This window comes from Grampus griseus, assembly GCF_964374135.1.
Source record: "Grampus griseus genome assembly, chromosome: 2".
NCBI classification, from domain to species: Eukaryota; Metazoa; Chordata; class Mammalia; order Artiodactyla; family Delphinidae; genus Grampus; species Grampus griseus.
Window position 1 is genome coordinate 165577719 of NC_139018.1, and position 26503 is coordinate 165604221.

Sequence of the window (26503 nt, forward strand, 5' to 3'; positions counted from 1 at the left end):
GGTGCTGCCTTATTGTATGCTAGGCCCTGGGGTTAGCATTTTTCATAAGTTATCTTATTTCATACAATAAACTGTAATTTAAGTCTTATTATTAATATTTCTATTATCTCATGGACGAGGAAGCTACACATGACCGCGGAAGGTAGCATTTCCAGGGTACATGGCCCAGAGTCTCACAGATATTAAGTGTCGAAACAGAGGCTCCAGCCCAGTTTTCTTTCCAAAAGAAAATAAAAGTTGCATTCCCAATCACTGTCCAAAATTCACTACAGAATTACTTAGGATTTTTAGTTAATTAGAAATTCTTCAGATTTCTACCCTGAACTCTTTCTGTGACATGCTGCAGCCTTTTTTATTTGTGTGTTTATCCTTCAGAATCCTCAGGCTTCATCCTACATTTTAAGCTTACGGTTGACCCAGGTACAGCATGGGTTTGAACTGCGTGGGTCCACTTATACATGGATTTTTTTCAATAAATAAATTGGAAAAATTTTTTGAGATTTGCAACAGTTTGAAAAAAACTTGCAAATGAACCGCATAGCCTAGCAATATCCCCCCAAATTAAGAAAGAGGTATGTCATGAAGACATAAAATATATGTAGATAATATATAAGACACACACAGTATGTGTTAATCAACTGTTTACGTTAACAGTGAGGCTTCCTGTCAACAGTAGGCTATTAGTAGTTAAGTTCTGGGGAGTCAAAAGTTGTACACGGATTTTCAACTATGCAGGGGGTGGGAGGTGGAGTGCCTCTAACTCCCCAAGTTGTTCAAGGGTCAACTGCATTCTTATATCAATTATAAATCTTAGCATGACTTAGAAAGCCTCACACGTCCACCTAATTTGATTCCATCTCTAATATTTTAAACATTTTTAGAAGAAGAATTATATTACACTTGGGTTTCTCAGTTGAGTAACTTTCTTTTTTTTTCTTTTTACCCCAAATAACCTGAAATTGCTTTGGTCTCCAAGTTACTTATAGAACTCTGTGTCTTTAGGATAGAATTATTTCTAAGACTGTTTCCCCAACATTAGCTTTTGTTGGGCTCTTTAGTTTTGTGTCACAGTGGCTACTAATGTTAGATCAGCTCTCTTTCCCTTCTGTCATTGGTAGCAGCTACACAAGCTGTCAGCCCATTGTGGTTTCTTTCAAAGATTGGTTACGTACCTCCAAAGTGAGTTTGTACAGGGGACTCTGTGAGGTATACTGAAGAGGGTGAAGACTGACGAAAAGCAGTCAGTGTGGAGTGCGTCGTTTCCTCCTAAGCTTGGGACGTCAGCTGCTTCCTTCCATCCTGCTGGCGACTGTATTATCGTACTTGCTAAGTTCAAGGCGCCCCCTTGTGGTGAGACTGATACTAATCAACATGAGAAAGCAAAATGGCGAGATTACAAGTGATATAGAGGCAATGCCTTTGGATATAATCTTATTGCTCTCCTCATTTTTAAGGCTCTCAAAGGAATAAAATATTTTTTCTCCTTTTGTTTTAAATTCATCTGTAGCTCTTCAACTCATATTCAATGCTAAGTGTTTTGGAGGTAGAAGCGAATCAGAAAAGCAAGCGCAAATAATTTGATGCCAAATCCCAGGTGACTTTTAAAAATAATTTCGTACTTTTTATTACAAAAGTAATACTTGTAAATCCTAGAAATGTTAGAAAGAACAGATAAAGAGTAAAAGAATCATTTACCCTCTCACAACCCACGTGGATTAACATTTTGTTATGTATCTTTTTTTTTTTTTTTTAGGCATATAGACTCAAAAGAAAACCAAACATGCCATTTTTCAAACATGATTATATGTGTGGACTTCATTCCGTGTTGTTAGAGTCGGCTACTTCATCATTCTTAGTGTTGCTCGATTTGGTCGGTTCCATTGTGTGCACACCTTACGATACACAAACACAACACCATGTGGGGCTTTCTTGTGGGTTATTGTAGATTTCCTTATGATTAATTGCTCGAAATGGAATGGCTGAACCAAAACGGTGTACAAAATTTTAAGACATTTGACATTTATTGCCTGGTTATTTGTTTAAGTAAGGCATCTTTTTGACAACGCAATATTTTTTTTTAAAGTCTCAAATTCCTAGCATTTGCCTTCTTAGTCTGTGCCAAGAATTGTGCACTGTGTTTTACATGCCTCAATCTCAGTTGATCCTCACAACAACCATGAGACTTAAATACTATTAATGTCCCCACTTACAGATAAGGAAGGTCAGGCTCAAGGAAAATAAATCGCTGTCACGTGACTTCAAAAGCAGGAAGACAGTAGTAGGCTTTCAGAAAGGTGATTAAAAATAGCACTTTGCATCCCTCGAATATTGAACTCAGTGGAAACTAAGAGTGATAATTTTCTATTTGTAAAATAAAGACGGTAAGAGAGGAGGAAGAGGAAATGTGCTTCCATAAATTTAGAAACATGAATAAGCATCTAAGTTGATGCTCTGGTAATTAGATCTTCATGTTAGAAGATATGGTGGACAACTCAGTGATTACCGTGGAATTACAAACTCTAGGGAGCTCCTAATATAGACATGTTTTCACTAGATCTTTTCATTTTGTTCCTGAATGCATTTTCTTTAACCACAGTTCATCTTCAGACTGGTTAAACCACTCCCAAGTAGTCAAAAGTTGACTAAAGGGAAGGTGGTATCAGAAAAATCTCCAATTTCTGAATAAAACCAGAACTTTTTTGTGAGTACAAAGAATTTGGCAGTCTCCAACTTTTTTGCAGTTTTTCTCTCATTGTTGCTCGCTAGAGACCTACATTTCACTTTTGTCACCTTTGTCCGTACTCTTTGATTTTTCTATTATTATATAACTCTTTATTATAGAAAACTCAGGCACAGCAAAACAAAGAAAATAAATATCCCCCATCAGTGTTATAAATACTGTGTTTATTGTTCATCTTTGGTTCTCTCTGCCACATCTGGGTATTAGGCATTTACCCAATATTTGCTCTTCCTGATCAGCTCTTCTTGGGCTCATCAGCATTGTTTTTATTCTTAAGGAAAAAAAAAAAAAAACTGTTGAACCTGTTTTCCTTCCAGCTACACTTAGCCTTTCAAAGACATTCCAAGTACCATTCAGTATAAGAGCAACATCTGTAGTTTCTCTGCCATTTTCCTCTTCGGATAGCCATTGGATTTATTGGAAGTCTTTGAGGTAATTAAAGTGTCCTTCTGTTCCATTTTTACAGCGTTATTATTTTTGCCGCTCCAGCTGTTTCCTTGTGGCGGCGAGCTGTCGTTTTCTTCCAGTTACATTTCCCTCAATCTTGATGCAACGTCACTATATTGATAAAGTACTTGATTATCATTGTAATTCTCTGAAGTGACTTGCAGACGTTCAACTCCTTTCCCACCCAGTCTTTTTTTTTTTTTCTTTAAGAACCATTTTCTGGTTTATAGTCAAATCCATAAATCAGGCTTCTGAGTTCTACCCACCTGATTTAATGGGGGTATGTGAGTGGCCTAATAAAATCCAGTTTTCTTTCTCTGCTTTCTTACTGTCGGGCTCAAAACCTGTAGGGCTCAAAATATTTTCCACGCAGATGGAGCCTGGCAAGAAGTGAGAAAGTTTCCCTTGAGTTTCATTTTGTAATCCTGAGAAAATTTCTATCAGTGTAGAGATTAATGTTCCTGTGGCCTCAAGTCCCTTTCTCTGTAGGAGGCATTGCATCTTCTGAGATGGACTCCCCCACCCCAGCACCCCTGGGTCCTTCCTGCTCTGACCCAGGGACACTCTTCCAGCTTCTGCATTTCCTCGACCTTAGTCAACGAAGGCAAGAAAGATGCAGCCACGGTCGGGTTTGCTCCAAGCGTGGAGCGTTTGACCATTTATGTGATTCTCTTGCCCTTTCTTCCTTGGATTTCAGGTGCTCTTCACCTAAGGCAGCTGCTGTAGTGACTTTTTTTGTCCCCTCGTGTCCAGCTTTTCTAAGCTTGGTGCAGGTTCCTCTGCTGAGAGTCGCCTTGCAGAGAGAGGTTGGGGGTCTCCGCCCCTCCTGGCAGCCTCACGGTTGGGGCGCTGGTCTCCTCCAGCCCCTTCCGTTCTCTGTCACCCGTGTGCAGGGCTGTGTCCCCCCCAGGTCCTCCGCCCTCAGCCCATTTTATTCCCCATCTCCTTGAGATGGAAACTGTGATTTTCTGTACCTCTTTCCCCCTTGTCTGTCCACAACAGCTCTTCAAATCTATCATCCTGTTTGCATCTTGCACTTCTATTTATCGTGTACCTACAGGGGGTTATTATTTGTGGTCTTCATTGAGGTATTTCTTTCATAGTTGAGGAAACCTATAAACTTGGGAGCAGGAGAATCAGAGGCCCGACAGCAACCCTCACCTTTCAAAGGAGAGTATATTCACCTCGAAAAGAGCTTTTATGAGGTCAGTCTAGCTAATAGTTCTTCTAATGGTGTCACTCCCCTATCCTCTTAAAAGTCTCTTTTCCTTTTTTTTTTAACCCCCGAGTGCATTCTGGGTAGAATATTTGAGTACTGTTCTTGTCTGCAGACCTGGCTTTTGGCTTTTGGAGATCGCTCTCTGAACTCAAGTGTGCTTTTTCTTGTGGAGATTTGCGTCTGATATGTGTGAGACTAGGTTCTAAATAATACAGAATTATTCAGAAGTAAAGGAAATACACGCATAGTACATATCTATATCTAAGTCTGTCATGGTGTATGAATCATGGCTATTGTATAATCCAGTTATGATGGTATTTAGGGGCTCTGTGTGTGCTGGTTATCCATGTGGATATATCTGTATGCACACGCCGTAACTTATGAAGTGAGCTGCCAAACCGTGACACCTCATTGGCTGATTTTTTTCTCTTTTTTACCTTTTTCTTTTGAATTGTGGAAAAGTATACATGACTTACAATTTAGCACCTTAACCATTTTTAAGTGTACAGTTCAGTAGCGTTAAGTACGTTCACGTCGTTGTGCTGCCAACCTCCAGAACTCTTTTCGTTTTGCTAAATTGAAACTCTGTATGCATTGAACAGCTCTTCCCCAATCCCCCTTCCCCAGCCCCTGCTGACCACCGTCCTGCTTTCTATTTCTACGAATTGACTACTGTACGTACCTCACGTAAGTGAACTCATGCAGTATGTGTCTTTTTGTGACCGGCTTCTTCCACTTTTTATTATGTTCTAAAGGTTAATCAATGTGGTAGCATGTAACAGAATTCCTCTTTAAGGCTGAATGCCTTTCAGTATGTATAGACCACATTTTGTTTATCCGTTCATCTGTTGATGGGCATTTGGGCCGCTTCCACCTTTTGGCTATTGTAAATAATGCCACCATGAACGTGGTGGTAGAGATATCTCTTTGAGACCCTGCCTTTCCTTCTCATGGCTGATTTTGGATGCAAGAGTAAGTCATTCTTCTTGCATGAGGATTATGAAGTTTTCATTTTTTAAAACACAAAACCATCTTTCCATCATGGTTTTTTTTAAAAATTAAGTTATCCGAAAGTCAGTGGATCAATAAGAATTGAAATGTTTAAATACTGGTACAGTAAGCATAGTAAGTGGAAGACATCCTCCAGGGTCAGCCAGGTTCAGATGTCAGAATTTGTTCCCTGAACTATAATTCTGATCTGCTGTTCCCGTAAGTATTCACCTGGGATCTTCTCGTGAAGAAGTCTTGTCATCTGGTGTGGCGCAGCCCAGGCACAAAAAGTCCTGCACTCTTGTCTTCACAGAGCAGCCCAGTGGCCAGTGGCCCAGTGGCCAGTGCCAGTCAAGATGGCAGGCTGGGGCTCACCACCAGACTGCATTCTGACTGAGGAAGGTATTTCATTCTGGCTCTGGTCACCCGCCTGCAACCTTGAGACACCCTCAAGGACAACAAGCCAGTGTGACATATTCTCAAATGACCAGGTGAATTTAGAAGGGCCCCGCTGTGAGACATGTCGGGGAAAACTCACTGCTGGTCAGGGCTGGCTTTCACCATATCTCTCTAAATCCTAAGGATGGGACTACCACCTTTCTGTCTTTCTTTGTCAGGGGAGAGGGCTTCACGGTGCTGCACTGTCATCATGAACAAATAGATGATTCCTTTGGGTCAACTGTTCTTTTTCTGTTCGTGTTTTCACCCTTTTTCTTTTCTATTTTTTTTTCTCTCTTTTTCTCCTGATACACAGGCTTTGCAGCACATGCTGATCTCTCTTCAGGCAGAACTTGACATTCAAAGGTACTTGATGAAAATTGAATCATCTCAGCGAGTTAGTACTTTACCTTTTCTTCTCTGCATTGAGTCTTACCTCGCCGCATGCCTTTTCACTCAGCTGCGTGTGGCATTCTAATCAGTGTCAGCCTGTTCCTGTCCCCGTCTACCCTGAGCCTGGGTTTAAACCTCTCAGAGCCAAATGCTTGCAGCATTCCCAAACCTGTGCATTTTTTTTAAAATCTTGAGAGTGAATATTAAAAATGAACACTAATCGCATGCTTGCTTCGAAATCTGTCATCAACTTTTCCACAGTTGGAGTTGTGGGATCGGCAGTAACGCGACGGCAATTCAGAGATCTCTGCACAGTCCTCTGAAAAGTGGGGCTCTGGCCCCAGCAGCTTTCTCAAGGCAGAAAGGTTCTGGAGCTGAAACAGAAACCTATCCTTCTAACAGCCTCAGAGCTCTGGGACTCTTCTTTCGCTTGGCTCCCAAACACCCAGTATGGGGTCCAAACCATTTCACTGGCATACATCTTAATAATAAACATGATAGGAACAGACATATTTATATAAAGTTTACTAGGCACCAAGCACTGTTCCAAGTGCTTTACAAGCGTTAACCTCTCACGCCAGCCCCATGGGGTAGGCATCCTATGGTCCCCATTTTATAAATGAAGAAACTGAGGCACAGGGAAGTTCAATACCTTGCCCAAGGCCACATAACAGGTAAGTTAGAGTTGGGACTCCAGGCAGTCAGGCCCCAGAGTCAGTTTCAATATATTATTTATTTCCCCATAACCCTCAATGTCCCCTATTTCATAATAGGTCAGTTTAGAATGTTACACCTGGAAGGGGGTGGAGAGTGTCCAGTACTTGGACACCTGGCTTGGCATTGGATACGTGTACCAACTGACCCATTGGCACATGGCCACCCATATCCTTTTTGTCCCCGAGACGTGGCCTGTTTCTTTATTGTGTCCGGAGCTTGCCCAGATGAGAACCATTTGGTCTTTACTGTGAGGCCCAAAACACACTGTGCTCAGGAAGCATCCGGCGGTCTGGCTTTAGTGCATCTGTGACTTCCTGGCCATTCGGTCAGTCTTCAATGACCTCTTCACCTTCCTTTTCTTATAATCATTCTCTTTGATCTTGTCTAAAGTCACAAGCTCAAATTAGAAAGTTCCTGCCCAAACGAATAGACATAGAAGGAAAAGTTGGGGGACACATACGACAGAGACCCATGGTCCTACTCTACACCAGCTCAGTTCTGATGAGGTGTTTACCGTTCATTTTTTCCACGAGTTCTTCATTGTTTTCACAGCTCTGTAATTCATGCAAAATAGAGCTGTCTTTATGATTTCCTTGCGCACATATTGTGCACCAAATAGAAATGCAGAAAAGGAAGCATGGAGAGCTCTTCCCCACAACTTTACATGCTGCCATTAGCTACTCCTTTCTACTTTCAGAACAGAGACTTGACATTGTGATGTAGGGTCCCTCTCACTGTTCTTTTTTTCTTAAAGCCTGAAACAAATTCTCATTGCTAACTTCTATTTTTTGACATATCAGCAAATAATGGAATATGTGAGAATTTTTCAAGAGCTTTTTTTTTTAAGGTTTTAAACACAAGTTACAGTGACAATGGTGTTTTTTGGAGAAGGAGTGGGATGAAAGTTAAGGTGGGAAATTGAAGATTTTCTTTCTTCTCTTTGATAAAGAGTGACTCCCAGAGCCTCTAAGGAGGTCACAATCTCTATTTTGAAGTTGGAAGTAATCATTTACCGACTTCAGGCAAGGTGGTGGCAGTAAGAGGTTGGGTGTATCCTCTCCTCTCACACAGGACCCCACAAACCATGGGACCTTCCGAGCACAGCAGGGAGCCAAGCCATGTAGAACCATCCCTACGAGAATGTACTACATAGAGCAGCTGAATGCTTCCCATCATTTATTGTTGAGAAATTCCTGTGCATTTTTTCCTTAGTGACTCCTCACCACAATCATATCAAGCAGATACTCAGATTTTTTTTTTTTTTTTTTTTTTTGCGGTACGCGGGCCTCTCACTGTTGCAGCCTCTCCCGTTGCGGAGCACAGGCTCCGGATGCGCAGGCTCAGCGGCCACAGCCCATGGGTCCAGCCGCTCCGCGGCATGTGGAATCCTCCCAGACCGGGGCACGAACCCGTGTCCCCTGCATTGGCAGGCGGACTCTCAACCACTGCGCCACCAGGGAAGCCCAGATCTTTTTTTTAATAAAAGTGAGAACTAAGGTTCAAAGAGCTTCCCTATGGGGTCGCACTGCCAGTGCATGGCAGGATTGGAGCCTGTGTTCTGCAAGAACAGCGTGATAAAAAGATTAAAGTCCTCTCATTCTAAATCTTGTTCTCTTTCCATCTCTCCAGACTCTGGTATTCTTTCTTATAGCAGAACTAGAGGGAAAAAGAACCTTTGACCTGAAAAGCTCGTCGGAATTTTCACAAGGTTTTTCTCATTTGAAAATCAATGCAGGGAAATTGGGAGGGCAGTTGGTGGTGGTAATGGGCTGTGTGTGTTTAGAAACGAGAGTTTGAAAACCAGCAGCAGCTTCTACTCCCAAGATGTCCGGATAGGGTCTGGCCTCAAGCACTGAAGCTTGGTGACCTCGGGCACCACAGTATCCCCGCTGACACTGAAGGCCAGCTCCTTCTTCACTGTGAGGATGCACATCCTCAAATCTCCCAGGACAGGCTGAGGAAGGGGGGCCTCTGCTATCGGGGAAACCTCTCTGGTTTCACAACAGTGTAGTTAAGCTCTAGGGGCATCACCCCTGGGCCTGGCGTCCCACATCCTCTCCAAACTGAAGTCTGGGCTGCAGAGATGAGCTGAATGATGGCTTTTGAGGAGGCCTTCTAAGGGGCATACTTAGCACTAAGTGTGATGCTGGTTGTATTTCACTTGAAATTTCAAAGCCTGCAAGCAGGCCCCTTTCCTTTCATCTCTGTAATAACACATCCTCACGTGGACACCTATTATCCCGAAGCCTTTTAAGTGCATTCCAGGCACTCTGAGTTGCAAAGGCACCTGCTACCTTGCTCAAGCCCCTCCCAATGCGGACGGTAGGAGCCAAAGCCTCGGAAACTGTTTGTTTGTTTATAATGCACACCGTCTTAGTTCACGAGTAAAAGGAAAGAGAAAGAAACGGATTGATTGACTTAAGGCAGCTCACAATAAAGAGACATCTGCCTTCAGGTGGCTAAACTAAAAATCGAAAGGGAAAACCGCATAAGAGGAGGAGACCAAGTTATGAATATGGCCAACTCTGATTAGCTTGAACATTAAATTTAGCTTCGACTTTTCTGATACATGCGGTATTTTATATATATTTGATATACTTCTCATTATAGGACAAAGCAATACTTATGACTCCTTCACAAGGCAGAATTATTTTCTTTGTTTTAAATTCTAAAAGAAACATTGTTTGCTCATGCCTTCAGAAAAGGGACATCCGTCAACGTAACAGACAGGATCAACAGGAAAACAGCAGTATTCTTCATCTGGCCTTTCATTTTACATCAACTCCTTCAAGATGAAGTACAACACTAAATAATAATTGTAGGAACGTGCGTCTGAAGGGGGTGGGGGGGCTGAGTTAATGAGATCCAGTTTTGGAACTTGCTGATGGTGTAAGTTTCTAACTTGATGGAAGGATGCTGAAGAGAGATGATGGCGAGCCAGGACCTCATCATCTTTAAATAGGATTTGTCTCTTTCTGTCTTTGAAGGGAAGTCAGAGAGCAGCCGATTCAAGGTGTTATATCAGAAGCGAGTCTGTGTCACATCCCAGGTAGACCACCAGGCAGGCGGGTGGCAGGTTGACATCCAGACATCCTGGAGGTGGGAGAGGCCACACCTTACCTGTGGGTCAACCCACTTTGGCCTCTTCTCCAGGCACAGCTAAACCTCTTAAAGGAAAAAAGAAGAAGAATCGCATCATCTACACATTATGAAGGGGTTGAAAAGTAGAAAATATCCAGGAGATGGTAGAAAATCGCTGAAGTTCCAAATTTACCTGGAGTCAAATTGTAAAAGCCTTAAAATGCAGTTACTGTCAGGGTGTCAGAGCTCTGGATGGGAGAGTCTGTCTCCTTAAAAGGTGAAGTGCGTGATCTGCATGTCCAAAAAATTGCATTGATGGCTTTGGGCTCTTCTTTCTTAATCATTTCTTTCTTGAAAGTGGAAGTCTACGCAGTTTCGGATTCCTGCAGATTTTTGCATGGCATGAACATGGAAATGTGTCTTTGTTCCCGTGTTTTCCCCATGAATTAGTGTCCTCAATTCAGGGGCCATCTGTGAGGACAAACCTTCTACCTGGAATCTAATTGTGGGAAGTAACACATGAGAGGCCCAGGTGGGCATGGGTATCTTCAGGTCACCATAGACAAGAATCCTTCTGGATTCTAAATGTTTTGCGAGAAGGTCTTCCCTTCCCCTGATTCACTCTTTAAAAAGATCATGCTTACGCAGTAAATCTCTGATTTGCAAAAGCAATATTATCCTCGTTTTGGAGAAATAAAGACGAAGGTATATTACTCATAATACTACTGTGTAAAAGAAACCAAGGCTAGTATTTGGGTATATTCCTTCCATTTCTTAGATTATGAAAAAAAAGTTCTTAAAAGCACCTTGATCATGACTGCATAGTATTCCATAGTGTGGCTCCATTGCGACCTGTTAACCAGCCTTCTAAGTTTCTAGATTTATGTATTCTATTAAAGATGTAACATGTACAGATTTGTTCCCCGACCCTCAACTATAGTAAGTAACACTCTTCTCCATGTTTGTATATCAAATTAATCTGGCTTGGCTTCAGCAGTTATTGAGAAATGTATTCTCGTCACTCGGGGTCATAAAGAAATCCTAGGGATGGCATCTAGTCTGATAGAACTGGGTAAGGTTCCTGGGTCTCCTGGGACTCAGCAGATGGGCTCCCAGTGGTCTGTTTGCAGGTGGGCTCACGGGGCTGTCTGCCAGGCTAAGCCCTTCAGCCGCTCTGAGCACACCACACACACCTCCTCCACCCGGGGCCACTCCTTGTAAGTGGAATCCAGGCCTCCAGAGTTTGAAGAACATCCTCACCATCACCACCACCACCAACAAAGCCAGCAACCTCTTCCCGGCCCTGCAAAGTCACTCAGCCCCCCTCTTCCTGCCCAATTAGCAACCTTTCTCCTCTCACACTGGAGGGGTCGGGGGTGGGCAACCCCAGACTCATCTTCCAAACGCCTTTACCCCCTGAGCCCAATCTAGGGAGGGAGTCTTTGGGGTGACCTCTGTAGCACTGAGACACTGATCACAGCCCTTGCACCCGGGAAGACCTTGGAACACAGAGGCTTGGCCGTTTCCCCAGGAACTTGGGGATGGGGGTAGATGTCCCATCACGTTTGTTGCTGACAGCCGTGAGGACAAGATAAGTTGATGATACCTCAGAAGAGTCATCTGAGGCACAGATACCTCGAAAGAGTGTCTGTGTCATGCGATGCTTCTTGAAATAACGAGGAAGCATCCTTGTCTGAACAGAGGTGTCCTTGTCATGCGTCTCTTGACATCTGCGGGAGGGGGCTTCGCATGGTGAGAGCGCGTCGGCAGAGGGATCCTGCTCGTCTCGCTCGGCTCTGTGCAGCGCCTGCCTCGCCGCAGGGATGCCTGTGGCCGGCTCTGGCCGGGGAGGCGAGGGGAGCTGACTCCCCAGCCTCACGGCCTTTTCATCTTTCTGATCTGTTAATGAACTAATAGGCACAGTGAAGGAAAAATGGGGAAGCAAAAGACACAGCTGTACTTTGCTCAACTGCTGAATCGTCTGATTTGAGTCCAGACCAAACATCTTTTCTGTTTTCACAGGTGAAAATCATGAAAAATGTCTGGGTACCCTTTTGGGGGAAAGAGGGAGGAAGGGGTTGAAATATTACCCTTGAAGAAACAGGGTATAAACTGAGTTTATCAAGGATAATTCATCGAAATAAATCCTAGAGAAAAATGTATCCCCTTTGTCCAAGCTGGGGAAGGGAAATACTGATTTGCAGGGCTAAACCTAAGTCCGTCTTTATGAGAATCTCAGATATGCACAGTTGGAAGTTGGTATTAGAATGGGAGGTGTGTGTGCATGTATGTCCTTCTTGTGTTAAGACCCAGGTTACCGGTGAACCTGGCACGTGTCCACAAACTACTCCCAAGAAGCACCCAGGTACACATTCAACACTGTATCGTGTGTGTGTGTGTGTGTGTGTGTGTGTGTGCGCGCGCGTTACCAGCAGGACCCTTTTGTGCTTGCACCCAAGTTTTCTATTGAAAACAAAAGCTGATTTCTTGTCCTCTGAGTCATTAGCACCAGGCCCCCCCCCAAAATTACACATTTGTTACAAAACTAAGTACAGTTCTCTCCTACACTTGTGTTCCAGTTCTCACATCGATCTGTCATGCTCTAGAACCGGGATGTCCTCGGTCTGTTCCCCAGATCGGCCATCAGGCTAAGACTGGCCCCGAGGAGATGTTGGCTCAGGTTTCATCACTGTGGCCATCGGCCACGGAAGTTGTGAGAAGTAGCCAAAGAGCTGTGGGGAGACCCGGTCCCACTGCTTTAGAAGCACCCCAGGGTGTGGGTCCCCGCATGCACCTGAGAATGGCAGGTCCTCAGCTGCTGCGGCCACCTGGATGGGTTTATGTAAGGGGAAGCCCCTGTGGGAGCTCTTGGTCTTCACATCCCCAGACCCAAACCCAGCAGAGGCCGTAGACTTTGGAAACAAGGAGGGCTGGAGAAGGGAGCGGAAGCACTGCGTTGTGGTTCTAAACAGGACTCTGAGCACATTTCAAAGCTTAAACCTTCCATAGCGGCGACTTGTCCGTTCTCCTGAGGTTAGAGGAGCGCAAAGCAGGGATGGTAAAGAAAACTAAAGTCTGGGGATCTTCCAGTGTTCGTGAACTTCAAATATTTTGCTCCTTTTATCTTTCATAAGAGTACATAACATCTAGAAAAATCTCTTCAGTTGACGTCACAATTTTGACTGGATTTTGAGTTGAAAGCTTCCTAAGCGCAAGAAATGGAGTGAAAGTGTCTGAATGTCATGATTAAATTAACCATGTCAATTAGTGAGTATTAGGGTAATGAGTCATTCTGAATACATTTGCATTTGCATGTGGGAAGCTTTACGCTATTTCTGAGCTCTCTGTGGAAATTGGGCATTCATTAAAATGGAGTAAAATTCCAGTAAGGCAACTTTGGGTTTTCTTTTTAAAATAGAACATAATCTGACGCGAAGTGTGCGCCCTGGCTAATCAGACACCCCACTGTTGCCAACAGTTAGCATCTTACCTAAAGGTACATGTGCAGGCTTTATTTTCTGGACCTTGGCATTTCAAATTAGAGTTTACAGGGTCTGAAAAATGGGAATGACGAAACATCATCAATGCCTCCAGCCCTAATTTTCTTTTCTCTTTGCTTTTAGTCCCCAAATACAACACTGCATATAATAAGAACAATTTGATCTCCTAGCAGAGCATACTCCTCACGGTGAACACTTCAGCCAATATTTGTTCATGACCTTAAAATGCATGTATGGCAACCTTTTAAAAATTAATGCTCTGCAACTGTGTTGCGTGCACTTGAGGACATAAATGCAGGAACCTGGATCTTGGTGCTAGCTAGCTACATATTTCTGTAGAGCAGATGCAATGGGGGTAATCATTTGGGGAAAACCATTTGAAGGAATCTCAGTCAGCTGAAGTTTTCTGGGTGACATGATTTTTCTTCTTCTTTGTGGTGTGTATCGTAGAGTGATGAAATTTTAGTCCTGAAAGGACTAGCTACCAACCAGTCAACCTCTGGTCTTACAGAAGAGGAAACTATGACTTAGTGAGATTGTACGTTGCCCAATTTTGGTGCAAGCTGGCCGACAGACTCCTGGTTAAATGACTTTACCCCTGTCAGCTCTGGAATCCTGCAGACTTGGTCCCAGTTCCTCCACTAACTAGAATTTTTGGGTAAGTTGCTTCCACGATTTGTCTCCTCAGTGTAGCCAGTATTATGAAGTGGCAGTGAGGGTTCAATGAGATGACCACACAATCAGTCACAGTGCAGCAGGCACTGAATTTGTGAGTTCCTTTCTCTCTCCCCACACCCCCTCACTAGGAAGACAGTCTTCCTAGAGAACCGGTCTGCACTTGTTACGGGTGATGCAGAGGAGGGATCTGCCTGAAGCCTCCTACCCCAGCATCCCTTGGTGATTGAAAGCCCTTTTCGAAGAAGTAAAGACAAGAAATGATCAGTGGGGTTCAGGTGGCCTGGTTACACAGACTGCCCCTTCCTGCATGACCCCAGAGGACTTCCTGTTTGAGTGGTAGGTTTGGGATCACCTGATGATTTAGGGAAACATCTAGAAGGTTGTGATGGAAACAGAGGGAGGTGGTAATGGGTGTCCGTGAAGCGCTGAAATCCAGCTTTCCAGGCCCTGGAGTCCTGCCCAGGTGGCTCAGGGAGCGTTTCCACCATTCTCTGCTTCCTGAATCTTCCCAGTTAGGGGCAGCTCTCCTCCCAGAAGCTTGGGGCAGGGGCTCCAAACACCATGCTGGAGATGATGCATGACCAAGAAAAGGCTTCTTCTGAGTCAAAATGAGAACAGTAACTCCCAACAGAAAGACTTTTTTCTTGAGCCAAATCTGAATTGTGTGAGTATCCTGCCTCCCGTTTTTTTGGTATTAAAATATCTTTCCTTTCTCGTGGCAACATGGTGCCGTACAGAGGGAAAATTTCAAGCGAGAGGGCATGTTTGGATGCCCCTTACTTTGCAAAATAAAATCCTAGTAACCCTGCGTTGTGCCCTCCCCCATAATTTTTAAAAGAATGTTTAATTTGTGAAATACAAAATGAGAACAAATGCTCCAGAGAGTTTAACTTTCTCCACAGTTATTACCAATGTTATAAACCTGTGAGCCTCATGGCTGCCCAGGCAGGGGAGCTGTTAGAATTGGTCTTTGTCTGTGATGGTTTGCTTGGAAGACACAGAGTCACCTCAAACTGGTTTAAGTATAAGAATGGAATTAGTTGGAAGGAATAATTTGGAAAGACCTCACAGTGTACTGGACTCAGGAGCTGGCATGCCGAGGGGCCCAGAGAGCTGTTCTGTCTTTTAGGGTCTCCATTGGAGGCATGGGGGTCTCTTGTCTCCCTTTTTCTATACAGATCTGCTTCATCCTTTCTCTGTACTCTTCTCTCTCTGTTTCACATTCCCTTGTGCGTGTCAGCCACAGCTTCAAATGACCTCACATTTTAAGTTCTCAGTGGATACAGACTAAAGAGCTTCATTGTCCCAGGGCTCCATTTCCAGGAAGAGCATGTGATTGGCCCAGCCAGGATCAGGTGGCTACTGCTTGGTCCAGTCAGCTGCGACTGGGCTGGGAGTGGGTGACCATACACTGCATCACTCAAACCAGGATACCTTTGAGAGTGGAAGGGAGTTACTACTAATATTTACACTGGGACAACAGGTGCAAAGCAGAACGGTCCAAGGATGCTACAATCTGTATTTACCCTGGATGTGGGACATTGGACATCAGGAACTTATCCATGTGGGCAGGGAGGAATTCCGCAGAGAGGGGGGCATTGTTTGAGGGCCAGAACCCTTTCAAAGATGGCTAAGTGTCAAGTCAAATAACAAAAGGGGAACTTTGTCATGTATTCACTGTTACTGGAGAGGGGGTTGCCTGTACGAAAAGACGACTTGGTACTCAGCTGCTTCTGGACGGTGCATGTGTTAGCTCCTTTGAGAGAGCAGAGAAGGACCTCAGAGTGTGCACAGGGGGGACAACTCCTTTAGAGGCCGCCAGCTGTCCCACTCCCTCCTCCCATGTGCCCCCGAGTGCACACAGACCTGAGAACCTCAGTGGGTGACTTCGCTCAGACCATCCCTAGCACCTCTCACTTCTGCTCTCCGTCCTCTCCCAACCCATCCTTTAATGTCAGCACTTATCCTCCAAACCCCGTTCTGCCCTGTGCTGTCACAGTGACACATCTCTTAGTGCCTCTTGTCCAACTGTTACACGTATATTATCCTTGGCCCCAAAATATACCTTAAATGCGTTATGAGCTTAAGAACCACACACAGCGCTTTTAACCTCCGGAGACTCGCACCGGGCTGAGTACCAAGTCCCTGTTTCAAATGCTTTTTGACTTTTTTTTTTTTTTTAATATGTCAAGTCATAGGGTATCTGACACCAGTGTCAGCAATTTTCATTGTCTTTTCTCTTCCCTAAATGATGTCTCAGCATCGAGCTGGCATCTGAGGGGAGAGCACGGTGTGAGAAGATTGCTAATATGCAGTGATAGTTTGCAATGAGAAAGTGAATGACATAATAACGAGAGCAGGCGTTTATATTTGGAACTGAATAGCTGTGTTTAGGAAGCTTAAAAAAATAAAAAAGGATTGAGCCCTTATATTTTTATACATGCTCCAACCACGATGACCCTGAACAAGAAATAGAAATTTGATTTTGATTTTCTTCAAGGATTATTGCCTTTTGCAATGGAAAATGACAACTCATCAGATGCATTGTGTCTTCCATGGGCTGCAAAGATGACCAAACACCAGAGGTTGTCATTGTAGCCATGTTGCTTCAAGTAATATTATTTCTTGGCTACTTTGCTAAGCTGAATGTATTTTCTTTCTTTTTTTTTTTAAGTCAGGGATGAGGACATTTGAGTTTGATATTCTGCTGAGAATAGTAACCAGCTATCTACCTCACTGAAGACCATATGAATTTACATAACTCTTGGTGAGCTGGGCAGTGACTTAGGGTTGGTTTTTTTTTTTTTTAAGTCTAGCAATACTCTTAAAGAGTGCCAAAGCCAGATCCCAATCTTTGTAGCACAAGCAGACTTTATGAAAAATAAACCACTTCGGGGCCTTGTGCGGAAACATTAACCCAAAGCAAAGAGACAAGTTAACTGTTCTTGGGTGTCCTTTCTGGCCATGATGTGGGCATGTCATCTGAGTGGAGAGTTTCCTGTGGAACACCGAGGCTGGCCACCTCGATGAAGGGGGTACAGCGGGCTATGTTCTGACCTTACTCCTGTTTTCTTCTGTGGAAATGTCCTAAGAGGTGTAGCAGGGGTGGGTGTCTAGATAATACAGTAGTGCGCCTGCCAAGAGGGGTCTCCTGGTACTTTTAGCAAGAAAAGGGAAAGGAACTGACCATCGCATCCTCAAAGGGCTCCCCTAGAACATCAGGCACACCTGGGGCATCCCTGAAAGAGTTCTGCAGCTGAAGCCTTGAGGCAGGACCGGCTGTATATAATTCTTAGTGTATCTTGTTCCAAAAAATTATTAAGCGTTTCAAGACGGCCACAGCAGAGCATGAAACCAAGCCCAGAGCACTTTTAAATGCTGGGTCGCTTGTACACCCACAAAGCTGGTCCTACCTTGACAGTTAAGTGCTTTGGTGTTTTTAACTTCAAAATGCATCCTTAGGAAGACTTAAGAGGACGTTAAGGAATGCAAACCACGCACCCCCCCCCCCCGCAAAAAAAACCTGGCTCCTGGGGACTGCCTGTGTCCCACGACCAGCCCGTCAGCACCTTCGGCATCTTAGTAAGAGAAAACTCACCTGCTGATTAATTCAGATCAGTTTGCCTGGAATTGTAATGAAAGCAGGGGCAGGCTTTGGGAGGGGGAAAGCTGAGATCGTGCATTCATTCATCCTAAGCCCCCCAGTTTCACTGACTCCCTTTCTTTGACCTTCTACACGTATAATCTCCAGCCTCCACACAATAGCCCAAATGATCTTACGAAAAATGTGTCTGATCCTGGCCACCTCCCCCTTCTCCCTGCCTCAAATACCTCAGTGGCATTCTGGTATCTTAGAGTCACATTGAAAATTCTCCCCTTGACACTAAGGTTCCATGCGATCTGGGCTCTTCTGGTCTCCAGTCCCACCATGTCTCCAGTCCTTGCCACTTCTTTCCGCCTCGGGGACTTTGCACATGCTGTCCCTTCCACCTGGAATGCCTTTTTCTTTTCACCCCACCCGCTGGCTTGCCCCCTCCTCCCAACTTCGCACGTCCTTGAGGTCACAGTTTACTTTTCCAACTTTCCACCCACATACACCCCCTCCCCAGCCTGGGTTACACACTGTCAATGTCTTCAGTGTCTGTCCCCTGACTCGACTGTAAGCACCATGAGGGCAGGATCATGTCTCTTTTGTCTGTCGTTCTGTTCCCAGTACCTAGCGTGTGCTAGCGTGTACCTAGCAGGTGCCTGGAACACAGTAGGCACTCAACAGGTGTCTGTTGAAAGGATGAATGGACGTACCACACAGTTCGTGGTTTAAACTTAATTATACATTATCTTGTGTTATTTGTTGTCCTTCATTCATTTCACCAATTAGTTTTGAAACTCATTCACATCAGGCAACATGACATCTGTCTGTCTCTGAATCGCCCACAGTGCTCAGTATATGTTCAAGGAATGTTATTGACCAACATAGATTATGAGTGTTTTACACATTCAGTCCCTTGCCATTACAGTATAGATAACCAAGAGAGAAATTAAATTTTGTATTATGTGTGTTTAAGTTATTATAGATACCGTCTGTTGATTGGCGAGGTAAGTAATAACCAAAACTAGACATAATCCAAATTATGGGATTTCTGCCTCAAAAGAAAAAAATCAACTGTGATAGAAATATCTCCCTCACAATCATATTTTACTGATTTTGGAAACAGTCTTAATAGAAGAGTTTAAAGAACTGGGTGTGTTCAATTTACTCTGGTGCGGGTGCGTCATCCGTGTTAGGTGATAAAAACATGCACAGTCCCCTCTGCTGTGATCGTAACAACCACTAGAATTTGTCTGGCCAAAGGAATTGACTTGCCATCGTTCTTTCCTGTGATGCGGCTTGTCCTCCATGCCTTGCTTGAAACGGCATATGCGCAGTAGATGTCCAGTGATAAAAATCTTAATGGAATACTCAGGGACTCTTTTCTCTCACTAACTTTCACAACTGCTACTTTGAACCACTCTGTCTTTATTTTTGTATCTAGTCCTTCCGATGGACTTTTTCTCATTGCCATGTTGTTTTTCCAGATTAGTAGACCTTGATGGCATTAAAAATATTTTCAGCATAATTAATAATAGGCTCTTTTCCACTTTCTTTCAAATGCCTTTTGCAGACAAGAAGCCCCAAACTGTCTCACAGTCCTCAGCCTCCCAACGTGGGTGACCCGGCAGAGCGTTTATCAGAGGCGTCTGGAGAGTCTTTGGAAGCCATGTCTGAGGGAGAAGCTCCAAGTCCTTTCTCCAGAGGCAGCCGGACTCGAGCGAGCCTTCCAGTGGTGAGGTCGGCCAACCAGACGAAGGAAAGATCTCTGGGTAAGCTTCGAAAGGCGGTTTCTAACGTTTATTACTGCATGTGTGTATGTTTATGCTTCTGAACACATACCCCTGCATCTGGATGTTAATTTGATCTTGATTTGTAAACACACAAACTTCTCAGAAACTCTGTTGATGTAACATCGAGCCTTGAGGAGTTACCTACTGAAGAAGCAGCAAGTCCAACCGGTCTTTGAGGCTGGGCACATTCAGAACGGGCTGGGGTTAGTCACTCAAGCAAGAGACTAGCAGTGCCTGTGGGTATTCCTGGTATAAGGAATAGCAAGGGCCGGATTACAGAATGAGCCTCGTTTCTTAGGGAACCTCCTCCACGGTTTCAGAATTGTGGGCGGATGGGGCGTGAGCCCCACTCCACTGTCTGGCAGTCCAGGGGAGGATATGAATGGCTGCAGGAAGAAGAGGTACAAGGTGGCCAACACCGCCGTGACTGGTAAGGAAAGCCAGAAACACAGGGCTGTTTCCTCTACCACCACATGAAAGGGTGGAGGGGTTTGGCAAGAGTTTGGCATAGGCTTGTCTTTCAATAAGCTTTTAGGAAAAGCAGGATTCTCTCCTTCCGCCTTCACTTATCATTCGCTGTTTCATATTGGATATTCACTTTCTATCTTGCTGTGCCTTTTTTCTTCCTCCTAGCCCTTTAACAAAAGGTACAGGCCATAAAGATTCAGACCTTTTTGCAAATTGTGCTGGTGTTTCATATGCTTAACCTGCCATCTCAAGGTTCTGAGTCGGTACCTGTGTTTTTCAGACGTTTGTGGTCAGGAAAAACAGGGGACAGAAACAGGGTCAACCCACAGAAGGCTTCAGGGTCTGGCCTCTGCAGAAGACAGCTGAATTCTGCCTCCTATAACTGAGCAGATGCCTTGCTTGAAGAAGAAAAGAGAGGGGTGTGGGGAGGTATACTGATTTTATTTCCTCCGTTGCAGATGATAACCAGAGCAGATTGGGTTCAGACATGGTCCTAGCTCTTCTGAACAAAAACAAAAACAAACAAACAAACAAAAAGCCCTGTTATTTACTTGTATTACTCATATCAATTTTTAACGTTAGACTTTGTATACTTCATCTTAGTTTAATAATCCAGGGTCGTCATTTTACAAATGAAAGATGAAAGGCCCAGAAAATCTGGTTTTTGTTCTTTGAGGTTGCATAGTTAATTAAATGGCAGAAGTGGGAAGCCCCTGCAGTTCCTATTAACTCCACTTACCAGTGAAGGCATGGGACTTGCAGGGGTGTGGTGCACTCAGGGAGCACACAGGGCTGGAGCAGTGTCAAGATGACACAGGCTGGGGCTTTCCATCAGGACTACAGAGCTTAGTGTTCTCTTAACCCCACTCATGCTTGAGGCAGGGGCACAGGAGCCTGCCAGGAGTGGAATTTCTCCCCTGTGCTTTGCAGGAAATGAATGAGGTTCAGGTCTCTGTAAAGATAGCCTGTGCTTTGCAAAGTAGAATGAAAGATAAAAACAAACGCCTGTGCGCTTCCCCATACCTGGGGAACGGCGAGCCTGTGGAATAATGGACCCTCTGTCTTGCAGGCAGGAATTTGCCCCACGGCCAAGTGCAGTTGGCAATGCAGGTAGATACCGGCTGCCTTCAGGAAGCAGGTCTCTGGGTGCAGGGGCTGCAGGAGCTGATGGCAGCCTTGCCCTAGGAGCTGCTGAGCGTGGCTGCTGTTTTCTCATGAGGTGGCTGCACTTTGGCGAAACGCTGCTTTACGCTGAGCACGCCTTGCTGTGAAGTTCTGGTGAGTCACAGCAGATTCAAAACGCACAGGAGGTACTTATTCTTCCAGCTCCAGGAGAATGTTTTTGGCCAGTGATTTCCACAACTTGTGGATAGAAACAAAGGAACACAGGAAGAGGAGAGGAATGAGAAGTTTGCCCCAGCGAGGGGAGCCCTGGGGTCAGAAAATGAGGCTGGCCCTGGGCCGGAGGCTTGGTGCTGCCCTTCACCGCCGCTCTGTGGCCAATTTGCGAATGTCCTTGCGGCCGCACCTGGCTTTCACAGCATAATTCAGTTGAGCGGGGATGGGAAATAAACAGGAAAGTGTGAGTCAGGGGGAGTCTAAACACAATCTCCTGCCAGGGGCCTTGCTAGCCTTGTGTTCGGGAAAATTCCCATGTGCCTGGCTGTATTTAATGCACAGACGTGGGCTCCTGGAAAGAGCAGGCTCCCCAGAGAGCCCCGGACCGGGAGCAGCGGGATCCCCCAGCATCTTGGTGGCGAAGCGCAGCCAGGACCCCAGGCCTCAGAGGCTGCAGATGGAGCCTGAGCTGGGACCTCCTGCAGATCCACTCTTCGTGCCACCTGGAAGGCCAGCGTTTCCTTTGGGATCTGTACAATGTCATTTTATCTTTTATTTAAATTTTAATTTTTTTATACAGCTGTTTCTTATTAGTTATCTATTTTATACATATTAGTGTATATATGTCAATCCCAATCTCCCAATTCATCCCACCACCATCACTCCCCACCCCCCCGCCCCACCACTTTCCCCCCTTAGTGTCCATATGTTTGTTCTCTACATCTGTGTCTCTATTTCTGCCTTGAAAACCATTTCATCTGTACCATTTTTCTAGATTCCACATATATGCGTTAATGTACGATATTTGTTTTTCTATTTCTGACTCAGTTCACTCTGTATGACAGTCTCTAGGTCCATCCACGTCTCTACAAATGACCCGATTTCGTTCCTTTTTATGGCTGAGTAATATTCCATTGTATATATGTACCACATCGTCTTTATCCATTCATCTATCAATGGGCATTTAGGTTGCTTCCATGACCTGGCTATTGTAAATAGAGCTGCAGTGAACATTGGGGTACATGTGTCCTTTTGAATTATGGTTTTCTCAGGGTATATGCCCAGTAGTGGGATTGCTGGATCACATGGTAATTCTTTTTTTAGTTTTTTAAGGGACCTCCATACTGTTCTCCATAATGGCTATATCACTTTACATTCCCACCAACAGTGCAAGAGGGTTCCCTTTTCTCCACACCCTCTCCAGCATTTGTTTGTAGAATTTCTGATGATGCCCATTCTAACTGGTGTGAGGTGATACCTCATTGTAGTTTTGATTTGCATTTCTCTAATGATTAGTGATGTTGAACAGCTTTTCATGTGCCTCTTGGCCATCTGTATGTCTTCTTTGGAGAAATGTTTATTTAGGTCTTCTGCCCAATTTTTGACTGGGTTTGTTTTTTTAATATCGAGCTGCATGAGCTGTTTAAATATTTTGGAGATTAATCCTTTGTCTGTTGATTCATTTGCAAATATTTTCTCCCATTCTGAGAGTTGTCTTTTCATTTTGTTTATAGTTTGTTTGCTGTGCAAAAGCTTTTAAGTTTCATTAGGACCCATTTGTTTATTTTTACTTTCATTACTCTAGGAGGTGGGTCAAAAAAGATCTTGCTGTGATATATGTCAAAGAGTGTTCTTCCTCTGTTTTCCTCTAAGAGTTTTATAGTGTCTGGTCTTACATTTAGGTCTTTAATCCATTTTGAGTTTATTTTTGTATATGGTATTAGGGAGTGTTCTAATTTCATTCTTTTACATGTAGCTGTCCGTGTAGTTTTCGCAGAACCACTTATTGAAGAAACTGTCTTTTCTCCATTGTATATCCTTGCCTCCTTTGTCACAGATTAGTTGACCATAGGTGCATGGGTTTATCTGGGCTTTCTGTCCTGTTCCATTGATCTGTATTTCTGTTTTTGTGCCAGTACCATATTGTCTTAATTACTGTAGCTTTGTAGTATAGTCTGAAGTCGGGGAGTCTGATTCCTCCAGCTCCGTTGTTTTTTTTTTTTTTTTTTTTGCGGTACGCGGGCCTCTCACTCTTGTGGCCTCTCCCGTTGCGGAGCACAGGCTCTGGACGTGCAGGCTCAGCGGCCATGGCTCATGAGCCCAGCTGCTCCGCGGCATGTGGGATCTTCCCAGACCGGGGCACAAACCCATGTCCCCTGCATCGGCAGGTGGACTCCCAACCACTGCGCCACCAGGGAAGCCCCAGCTCTCTTTTTTTCTCTCAAGATTGCTTTGGCTATTCAGGGTCTTTTGTGTCTCCATACAGATTTTAAGATTTTTTGCTCTAGTTCTGTAAAAAATGCCATTGGTAATTTGATAGGGATTGCACTGAATCTGTATATTGCTTTGGGTAGTAGAGTCATTTTCATAATATTGATTCTTCCAATCCAAGAACATGGTATATCTCTCCATCTGTTTGTGTCATCTTTGATTTCTTTCCTCAGTGTCTTATAATTTTCTGAGTGCAGGTCTTTTACCTCCTTAGGTAGATTTATTACTAAGCATTTTATTCTTTTTGTTTCAATGGTGAATGGGATTGTTCCTTAATTTCTCTTTCTGATCTTTCATTGTTAGTGTATAGGAATGCAAGAGATTTCTGTGCATTAATTTTGTATCCTGCAACTTTACCAAATTCATTGATTATCTCTAGTAGTTTTCTGCTGGCATCTTTAGGATTCTCTATATATAATATCATGTCATCTGCAAACAGTGACAGCTTTACTTCTTCTTTTCCGATTTGGATTCCTTTTATTTCTCTTTCTTCTCTGATTGCCATGGCTAGGACTTCCAAAACTATGTTTAATAATAGTGGCGAGAGTGGACATCCTTGTGTTGTTCATGATCTTAGAGGAAATGCTTTCGGTTTTTAACCATTGAGAATGATGTTGGCTATGGGTTTGTCATATATGGCCTTTATTATATTGAGGTAGGTTCCCTCTATGCCCACTTCCTGGAAAATTTTTATCAAGAGTTATCAAGAGTTTTTATCATAATTTGACAAAATTCAGAAGCTTTTTCTGCTTCTATTGAGATGATCATATGGTTTTTATTCTTCAGTTTGTTAGTATGGTGTATCACATTCATTGATTTGTGTATATTGAAGAATCCTTGCATCCCTGGGATAAATCCCACTTAATCATGGTGTATGATCCTTTTCATGTGTTGTTGGATTCTGTTTGCTAGTATTTTTTGAGGATTTTTGCATCTATATTCATCGGTGATATTGAATTTTCTCTTTTTGTAGTAGCTTCGCCTGGTTTTGGTATCAGGGTGATGGTGGCCTCGTAGAATGAGTTTGGGAGTGTTCATTCCTCTGCAATATTTTTCCCTTTTTTTTTTTTTTTTTTTTTGCGGTACGCGGGCCTCTCACTGTTGTGGCCTCTCCCGTTGCGGAGCACAGGCTCCGGACGTGCAGGCTCAGTGTCTATGGCTCACAGGCCCAGCCGCTCCACGACATGTGGGATCTTCCCGGACCGGGGCACGAACCCGTGTCCCCTGCATCAGCAGGCGGACTCTCAACCACTGCGCCACCAGAGAAGCCCCATTCCTTTGCAATTTTTTGGAAGAGTTTGAGAAGGATGGGTGTTAGCTCTTCTCTAAATGTTTGATAGAATTCACCTGTGAAGCCATCTGATCCTGGACTTTTGTTTGTTGGAAGATTTTTAATCACAGTATCAATTTCATTATTTGTGACTGGTCTGTTCATATTTTCTATTCCTCCTGGTTCAGTCTTGGAAGGTTATTCCTTTCTAAGAATTTTTCCATTTCTTCCAAGTTGTCCATTTTATTGGCACAGAGTTAATTGTAGTAGTCTCTTATGATGCTTTGTATTTCTGCAGTGTCCATTGTAACTTCTCCTTTTTCATTTCTAATTTTACTGATTTGAGTCCTCTCTTTTTCTTGAGGAGTCTGGCTAAAGGTTTATCAATTTTGTTTATCTTCTCAAAGAACCAGCTTTTAGTTTTATTGATCTTTGCTATTATTTTCTTTGTTTCTATTTTGCTTATTTCTGCTCTGATCTTTATGATTTCGTTTCTTCTACTAACTGGGTTTTTTGTTTGTTTGTTATTCATTCTCTAGTTCCTTTAGGTGTAAGGTTAGATCGTTTATTTGAGATTTTTCTTGTTTCTTGAGGTACGATTGTACTGATATAAAGTCCCCCACTATTATTGTGTTACTGTCGATTTCCTCTTTTATAGCTGTTAGCATTTGTCTTATGTATTGAGGTGCTCCTATGTTGGGTGCATATATATTTATAATTGTTTTATCTTCTTCTTGGATTGATCCCTTGATCATTATGTAGTGTCCTTCCTTGTCTCCTGTAACGTTCTTTATTTTAAAGTCTTTTTATCTGGTATGAGTATAGCTACTCGAGCTTTCTTTTGATTTTCATTTGCATGGAATATCTTTTTCCATCCCCTCACTTTCAGTCTGTATGTGTCCCTAGGTCTGAAGTGAGTCTCTTGTAGACAGCATATATATGGGTCTTATTTTTGTATCCATTCAGTGAGCCTGTGTCTTTTGGTTGGAGCATTTAATCTATTTACATTTAAGGTAGTTATCAATATGTATATTTCTATTACCATTTTCTTAATTGTTTTGGGTTTGTTATTGTAAGTCCTTTGCTTCTCTTGTGTTTCCTGCATAGAAAAGTTCCTTTAGTATTTGTTGTAGAACTGGTTTGGTGGTGCTAAATTCTCTTAGCTTTTGCTCATCTGTGAAGCTTTTGATTTCTCCATTGAATCTGAATGAGATCCTTGCCGGGTAGAGTAATCTTGGTTGTAGGTTCTTCCCTTTCATCACTTTAAATATATCATGCCACTCCCTTCTGGCTTGTAGAGTTTCTGCTGAGAAATCAGCTGTTAACCGTATGGGAGTTCCCTTGTATGTGATTTGTCATTTTTCCCTTGTTGCTGTTAATAATTTTTCTTTGTCTTTAATTTTTGTCAGTTTGATTACTATGTGTCTCAGCATGTTTCTCCTTGGGTTTATCCTGCCTGGGACTCTGCGCTTCCTGGACTTGGGTGGCTATTTCCTTTCCCATGTTAGGGAAGTTTTCGACTATAATCTCTTCAAACATTTTCTCAGGTCCCTTCTAGCCCTCTTCTCCTT

General features: G+C 43.6%; 1 protein-coding gene across 11 annotated transcripts in view; it reads left to right on the plus strand.

Annotated features, from left to right (window-relative positions):
• Positions 1–26503, plus strand: part of KIAA1217 — a 326913-nt gene that overhangs the window by 137165 nt on the left and 163245 nt on the right. For all 11 annotated transcript variants that reach the window (XM_082647790.1, XM_082647780.1, XM_082647782.1 and 8 more), the window contains exon 3: positions 19366–19564. In XM_082647790.1, coding sequence (XP_082503916.1) covers positions 19366–19564 — 199 coding nt within the window. The remainder of the gene's footprint in view (positions 1–19365; positions 19565–26503) is intronic.